The 8,394-nt window shown below is 46.0% G+C and overlaps 1 protein-coding gene and 1 non-coding gene across 2 annotated transcripts; both read left to right on the plus strand.

Moving 5' to 3' along the window:
• The first annotated feature begins 582 nt into the window (after window positions 1-582).
• On the plus strand, window positions 583-3,218 carry her8a (hairy-related 8a). The gene is made up of 4 exons (XM_067261995.1): window positions 583-955; window positions 1,404-1,499; window positions 1,781-1,859; window positions 2,629-3,218. The coding sequence occupies exons 1-4, from the start codon at window positions 896-898 to the stop codon at window positions 3,216-3,218; spliced, it is 825 nt and encodes a 274-aa protein (XP_067118096.1). The 5' UTR covers window positions 583-895.
• Window positions 3,219-3,760: 542 nt separating this feature from the next.
• On the plus strand, window positions 3,761-3,842 carry trnal-aag (transfer RNA leucine (anticodon AAG)). Its single transcript has one exon. It is a non-coding gene; the product is annotated as a tRNA-Leu (tRNA).
• Window positions 3,843-8,394: the final 4,552 nt, after the last annotated feature.

Genomic DNA, 8,394 nt, shown 5'->3' on the forward strand with positions numbered 1-8,394 from the left:
GGTGGACGGGGGGGGGGGTGGACGGTGAGGTGAGAGGGGCAGATACGGAGATAATGCGGCAAAGATCCCTTCATTGTTATGTTGAAAAGAAAAGCCTTGGAGATCTCTTTAACCATTGTAGCACGACTTATTTCCCCAGTTCGACGCTTCTTTTGTGTCTATTTAGAAAAGTCTAAAGGGCGGTGGTTAGTTTATTGCAGTAATGACGCAGACTCGTCTCCAATGAACGTGTTGGTTTGGAGTCTATGCCGTCTGAATACCATTCACTATTAATCAATAAATACATTTTCAAACCACGTTCAGTCACGTGATTCACAGTTTTAAAAAGTTCTGACAGCACTTGAACACGAGCCATATTCATGAGCCATAATATTGGCGTCATTATGGAATATAATTGACTACTTATGGAATATTTATCGATCCTATTTGAATACTTGTTAAAACTCAACCACGTCACCTCTCCTCGTAGTGCCTGCAGGCACAACAGGTCGCCCCCTCCCCTCGCCATTCTGTAGCCTGACAGCACCGGGGTGAATCGGGCCGTGCTCCGTGAAACGTGCCCACGGCGGGACTGTGGGAAAGTGCAGGGGAGAGGGCATCCAAACATTGTCATGTTAATGTCGGTGGGTGGAGAGGTGTCAGGGTCTCTGGGCTACGGTGCGTAAAAGGCATTTGAGGCCAGAGAACAGTGCTTAGTAATTTCCACGCAAGGCCCCGAGTTTAGCGTCTTTTCTCCGTCCGTTCATGGATCACATCCTTGGCTGTTGATAGCCCGCTAAAGCAGTTTTGTGCAGCAGAGTTTCCTTGATTAGAGGGCGGAACGGGGCCCTGGAGAGAGATCAAAACGAGATCCCCAAGTCTTGTGGTGTGAAGCGCGAGCTCAGTCGGTGCAGAAATGACCGCCTCAACCATGCAGGGAAACGACAAGAACTCCAGCGCCAAAGAGGAGCGAAAAGTACGTTCGAATTAAAACATTTCAGCATTCGGTGCATCTGTCTAGGTTTGCTTGAATTGAAGCGGATTGGAGCCTTATTAACATATTTCCTTTTTAATGCATGGAACATTTGGAAATGTTTTGCAAGATTATGTGTTTTTTGCATGATCGTGGTGCTTCGTGTGTGTTTTGATTGCATGATAGAATGATGCACGACGAACGCACGCCATTCAAAGCGTGCGTCGCATACATCTAAAAGTTAATTTAGTGTAGTAATAAGGCCACAAATTGGGGAAGCTTCTACACTTTGCACCGAAGGAAGTGCACCGAGTGCTGTGTCGTAATCTATATTTAGACATGGACTTCTTATCGAAGTGAGAGAAAAAAACGAGTTTTGTCCTGTTGATGTTTTTGCACGAGTCATAGAGACATGAATATGGAGTGTTTATTTGGGCTGTTTGATTGGCAGCTCAGGAAGCCGCTCATAGAGAAAAAGAGGCGGGAGCGGATCAACTGCAGTTTGGAGCAACTGAAGGGGATTATGGTTGATGCTTACAACCTGGATGTGAGTAAACACACACGTACACACTGACTCTCTCTCTCTCTCTCTCTCACACACACACACACACACACACACACACACACACACACACACACACACACACACACACACACACACACACACACACACACACACACACACACACACACATACACACTGACTCTCTCTCTCTCTCTCTCTGTCTCTCTCTCACACACACACACATTCATACTATGTTTACATTTACATAAATATATTAATAGAAAAATACACCCAACATACACTTTTATTCATGTCTGTTTCAGCAATCGAAGCTGGAGAAGGCAGATGTGTTGGAGATTACAGTGCAGCACATGGAAGGCCTACAGAAGGGAAACAGAACAGGTATGGAACCTAACAAAACATTCTTAGAACTCCCCAACAAATGACCACATTCTAATGGAACACTCCCAAAGTTCTATTTCACTTAGCAACAACTTACCAGGTTCTAAATGCAACACTCTCAATGTTCTATTTCACTCAATGAGCCCCCCCCCCTCCCCTCTCCTCACCCAATACCCTCATTATCATGAGTTGTTAATGATGGAGTGATGGTCACCCAATAGGAGGTCCTCACTCTGCACATCAAAGAGCTCCTATTGGTCCCATCTGCCACATGACCAAGAGATTATGACAGAATGGAAATCCAAAACCAGGTGTTCTTATTGGTCGCCACCTTAATTGTTTCACTGTAAGGAGAGCTGACGCATCCTAGATCTGTCAACTTATTCCCAAACTCCTTCACTGCCCGCCATTTTTTATGATAGTTCTTAACTCATAACACTAATCATCAAAACAAGACTTGTCCATCTGTTTTATCACCCTACCTTGTAATCAAAATTATTTCTGCTATTACTGTAGTAATATACTCTAGATATTTAAAATATCTTCTAAAACTCCAGATATTTATGTCTTCGCTCAGCTGTTAAAGATGAACTAGTCTCCGCAATGTTTTTCTCTGAGTGAAACTCCTACGACTTCTTCCTAGTACTGATGCCAAACCGCATCAACCCTGGTCTCAACTCTTCAATTCCCCCTCCCTGTTTCCTCGCCTGTTGCCTTTAACGGCCCCGTCGTTGCTCACCCCTGCCCCCCTGTGGTGCCCTCCCTCCAGGCAGCCCAGCAGGCCCCGGCGAGGGCTCCGGGTTCGAGGCCCGTCAGCGCTACAGCACGGGCTACATCCAGTGCATGCACGAGGTCCACAACCTACTGCTCAGCTGCCCCGGCCTGGACAAGAGCCAGGGAGCCCGCCTGCTCAACCACCTGCTGGGATCCCTGCCCCACGTCGACGCCGGTGGAGCCGGGAGGACCGGGAAGAGGACCGGGAGCCTCGGTAGCGTGGCGGTTAGCGACGGCGGCGCTGTTTCTTCCGGGAGCCCTCTTTCCGGTTCTGGTTCTGGTCCAGGTACCCCTCCCTGCTCCCCCCTCTCGCTCCCTGCCGGAGCCCCCTTCAGGCCCCGTCGTCGTCTCCTCCTCCTGCCCCCTCCCTCGTCCCCCTCGCCCCCCCGCCCTCCCCCCCACGCCCCCCAGGAGTCGGTGATGGAAGAAGAGCCGGGTGTGGTGAGGGAGATGCCCCCAGCGTCCCTCCCCGGCTCTCCTCCCCCTGTCTCCCCCGCCCTCCCCCAGCCCCTGGCGCCAGGAGCCCTCTCTGGCCCCCCCCAGGGTCTCCGTGGGGGGGACCCCTCGATGTGGAGGCCATGGTGAGGGTGGAGAAAAAGACACACACACGCGCACACTGTCACACATGCACACTCACGCATACACTCTCACACGCTCTCACACATGCACACTCACACTCACACACACACTCAAAGCATTGTAAGGAGAAGCTTGGCGTTGCACAAACTCTGCACATCGTGTTCTGCATTTTGAACGAGCACTAAACAAAACACAGGAAGTGCTCCTGCAGAGGCAACTTGCCAAGTGGATCTACAGTTTCACTCATGCTAATGTAAAACCAATATGGTATCCTGCAACTGGGAGATTATAGCGCCCCTGTCGGGTCATAACTGAAAAATATTATATTTTTGTTGAAGTAAATGCTTGATTGTCCCTCTCACCTTTCATGTTAAAGAAAGCAATTACATTTGTGTACAGTTTCATAAAATTATTTGTTGGTGATTTTTCTGTTTATTCATCTTACTTTAAAACGTAGGCTATATCACTGTTGTTCATCTAATAAAATTAAGTCTGTGCACATGTTGTCGATTTTGTAAGAATACACAGGTTCCATCCGTGACGTAGAAGATAGCGTGGCCGAGCGGTCTAAGGCGCTGGATTAAGGCTCCAGTCTCTCCGGGGGCGTGGGTTCGAATCCCACCGCTGTCAGAACGTTTTGGAAAAATTACTATATGAATTGAAGGATAATACTCCTACATTGAAAAATATCCCCACCGTTTCAAGGGAATATAATGATTGCTGTAGAATATTCGTATCTTGTATATACGAAATAAATACAACTAATGCGCAACTTGCACCACAAGCTGTCGCTGTTGTTATGAGCACTGCTGGGGTGCTGCGATTGCTTTATTGACTTGATTTATAGCAGTAACTTAAACTATTAGTTACTGTCGGTAAACATGCTACTAACTGTGTCAGTTAGTAGCATGTTGCTTGATACATTTTCCACCTGAACATTTTGAAACCGACAGATGCATCATCTGTGTGTGTGTGTGTTGGGAAGCTAAATACTTGTGGAGCTCATGAGTGCGGTATGAAGGGGGAGCTGAATGAGTTGCACATGTTGCTGTCTGGCTCTGAAGGCACGTAAGAAATGTGATACATATTCAGGGGTCTCTTTCTCGCTCTGTCACGCACACACACAAGCAAGCACACACACACACACCAGACACACACACAAGCCACGCACACACACTAACACAAGCACGCACATACATGTTGAACAGCTTGGAGCCTATACTTAGGGGGCTCTCTACATACATATATTCCTCTCTGTCACACACACATACATGCACACACACACGGCACAGTATAGGTGACGCAACTGCATGTCGAAGATGTTCAGTGTGAGCAACACTATAATTACAGTGATGGCAGATACGCGTTTTTTTGTATGAAAAGGTATTAACCCGGTAAAAGTCGAGCCGACAAGTCGACCCCTTTAGCCTCATAAGCAGACTAACTCGAGAACCCGGCATGTTCCTGTGAAGGGCTCGTGATCCCGGAGTTTCGTTAACCTCCGCCAGCAGTGCGATAAAGAGAGAGAGAGAGAGGGTCTATGAATGGCGCGTTTGTTCCAACAAGAATATTGTAATAGTTCTGTCCACTGCAGAACAGATGGGGGCGGGGAGAGGAGGAACAGAGAAGCCACGGTTGGCTGTGCGCGTGGGATAGATTTCTCTGGGGGTCGCAACTCACGTTTTGACCCCCCCCCCCTCTCACCCCCATAATGTCGATGGTTTTTTAACTCAATTACAATGTTGATTGAAATCGCATTTAAACAGACGGTTTTTGCATGGCTATTGGGGAGAAGGAGAGGCAAGAGGGCATTCGGGCAACAGACTGGGATGAGAGAGGGAGAGAGAGAGAGAGGGAGGGCGAGACTGTGGGTGGGAGGGAGGGAGGGAAGAAGATTGATTGTTCAAGTAAGCAGCTTGACAACAACCTTTAAGTTGAGAGACTTGACTTAAATGCTCAACATCCAGGACAGAACATCGCGTCGAAAGACGAGTGGTTTTGCTAGTTCAAGATCTTCGTCTTTTGCAGACACTGTCTAGTTCACAAAATGGTATAGAGAAAGATATAATAGGGTACAGTCATTTTTCCAGTTGTGTAGTATTAGTCCTAAGTGTGTATTCGGAATCGGCTTGTGTGGCGAACCCGGTCAACTTGACCTCGAAGAAGAGATGGGAGTTTGCGGTTGCCAGTTGGCTTCTAGCTAGCTGACCACGAAGCTGCCCGTATTTCGTAGCCGGGTGGGCTACAGAAGAAATTCCCTTCAACCGATTTGTAAAAAATCAACTTAGTGTACCAGAGTGAGTAAATCTTTTTTTTTCTGCATTCAAGTTATACTAGTACAACAGATATGTTGCTCATCTAGCCGTTATTTTTCAAGACGATTTAGGCTTCATAAACATCTAGTCGGGACTTAAGTAACGACGGTTATTTTGACTCTTAACTTCTTCAACTGCAGGAGACTGGACAGACAGCTAACTCATGCATATTGCTAATATTAAGAACTTTGCAAAGTGAAAAATGGCAAAACAGTGCACAGTCTCACGAAAACTTATAAGAAGTTTAATAAACGGACATATGTCTGGCAGACTAGGCTACTCACCAGCGGATATTTCATTTTTCAAACCGTATAGCAACAGACACAAAACGTAGTTTCTCATTCACAGATTTTCATAGAATCGATTCAAATGATATGAACATTCTTGCTTAGGGATTTTTGGCTTTTGTTGTTGTCAAACTCCTTTTTGGTTTAAGTGTGTTATGAGTGGCATTTGGTTAATCAACGGGGGTAATCGCATTTGACTGATCCTATGGATCAAGACTCAGTAGTGAGGATTTCTCTAACTGAGTGATCGAGGTTTCTGTGTCATTCAATATGTTGACATGAAGAATCCAGGGTTTAGGCTGTTGTCTGTGGCTCTTATAGTCCAGTCCTTAGCTATCGATGCCGTCTCTCCTGGTAAACATGTAGTCTGTTTAAAGTAATGAGGCAGACAGAAACGAGGATCCAGAATGATGCGTTGCTTCATCAGATTTGCGTGTGTAGGGGCTGATATCAAAATAGCGCTAGTAGACAAACTGGAATGGCAATGATTTTAACACAGTTTTGCAGTGGAAATCTGATTACACGGCAATTTGCCGACCGATTTACAGGCCTACGTTTTCTCTTTGCAAAACGTAGTTTATTAGATGTGATTGTTATAAGGTTCTATACTTCACAAAGGGCATCTGAACACGCAATCTACATTTCCCTGAAATGCTCTTAGACCCCCATGTTTTAACTAAAAGACGAGTTGTATGACCTTAGGTCAATAAAGCCTACAGGCCACAAATAGCAAAAAGAAAATCAAAACTTGTGATGTTCACAAGAACATAAGCTGATAAATATATGTATTATGATGGATTTATAATCATCAAAATAATATTCAAGGATTCTGTGTCTAGTGTTATGCTGTGCCCCCTCAAAAATTGTTTTTGTTAAAGTATAAATAAGTGTCATAATTCTGTCTGAGTTGATATGATGACGCTTTCAATGATTTGCATATGGACATTTTTTATGGCCACAATAATTGTAATATGATACAACAGTGTGCTGAGCTGTAGGGAACATGTTTTCAGAAAACCTTTCTGTGTTGTTGCTCATGTATAAATTTTCGTTTTGTGTATTCGGTTTGGAGCAACGGTGACAGACCGTTTGTTGTAGTTGTTTGTAATTAAACGACACACGAGCTTGTGTGCCAAAAGAGAAAAGTTGTCCGGACTCAATAATTCCCATCTCCTCTACAATATATTCCTTTAATACTGGCATTGGCTATAAATTAAATATCAACATGGCTACACTTTCCTGAATATGTAGGTCTGCTCTTGTTTTGACTCTCGTACATGCTTTGTAAATGCGTGACCCACTTGTGAAAAAAATAGCCACCCATTTAATACCTTCTGGAGCCCAGTCTGCATAAAGTACATGCATCATATGAGATCTGGCCTAATGCCAGACATTCAAATCAATATACTGGTCAGCCAACTGAATTAGCTAGCCGGAAATGTGCCTGTGGCCTGTTCCAATATTTATGTTCCCAAATACCCTTTTGTTCACTGGACTCAGGAAATGGGTTTCCAGGTCTTTGAAATGCAGACTTGTCATTAGTGTGAGAATTCAAATGTAGAACTCATCTATTCCATCTCACATCAGTTTTGAAGCAATGAAAACACACACGTCCACCCTGGACGCACTTTTACGCGCTACGCGGATGTGTGGACCTGACGGGGGTCAGATGGCTGAGCGGTTAGGGAAACGGGCTATTAATCATAAGGTTGCCGGTTCGATTCCGGCCGTGTATATGACATTGTGTCCTTGGGCAAGGCACTTCACCCTACTTGCTTTGGGGAGAATGTCCCTGTACTTACTGTAAGTCGCTCTGGATAAGAGCGTCTGCTAAATGTAAATGTATGTGTGAGTTGACCACCACATTCGGCCTACAAGAATGACAGGCTTCTCGAAATCACACTCGTCTCAAAGATCTTGCCGACGTGACGCATGCGCGTCTGGTTGTGTCGCGCAAACATTCCTCTCCCGCCTGCAGTGTGGTCTGCATGAGCCGTGGCCTTCTCTCTACAACAAGCGAGAGCATGCCCCTCCTGAATAATACAGCCCTCCGTTACAGCGTGTGGCCCAGACGCTGTGAAATATTTAAGCACGCACAGGAGAGACGGTACAATGTGGGCCAGTCGTGTGCATGCCGCCCCCCCAACCACAACACGGACATATGACGTGGCGCGGATGGCGCCCTTTGCTGGTAGTGCGGGAGGGTTAATTAATGGATGCACTCCGGAAAATGCCTCCCCCCTCTTCATGCCGCCCTAGGCGGCTGCCTATGTCCACTGGGAACTCACCCACAGTTTGATGTTCACTTCAGTTCCTGTACAACCCTTCCGCACAAGGAAAGAATACATTCCCAGGCAGCAGGCAGCTTTTGAACGCTTCCCCCCAACGCAACTTTGTAAGCTTTTATTCTAGCAGTCCGACCAAACTTTGCACCAGTGAACCAAAAGCTGCACAAACGACCTCTCTTTTTGAGAGGATTCCCACGGAATATCGCCAGCTAAATGTAGTCTTTGGTCTGTTGGGTCTAAATGTGAAGTGAAGTTTTGTGTAGCGATGGATTGTGTAGAAGATTTGTGTAGC

The sequence above is a fragment of the Osmerus mordax genome, chromosome 23, assembly GCF_038355195.1.
Source record: "Osmerus mordax isolate fOsmMor3 chromosome 23, fOsmMor3.pri, whole genome shotgun sequence".
NCBI lineage: Eukaryota > Metazoa > Chordata > Actinopteri > Osmeriformes > Osmeridae > Osmerus > Osmerus mordax.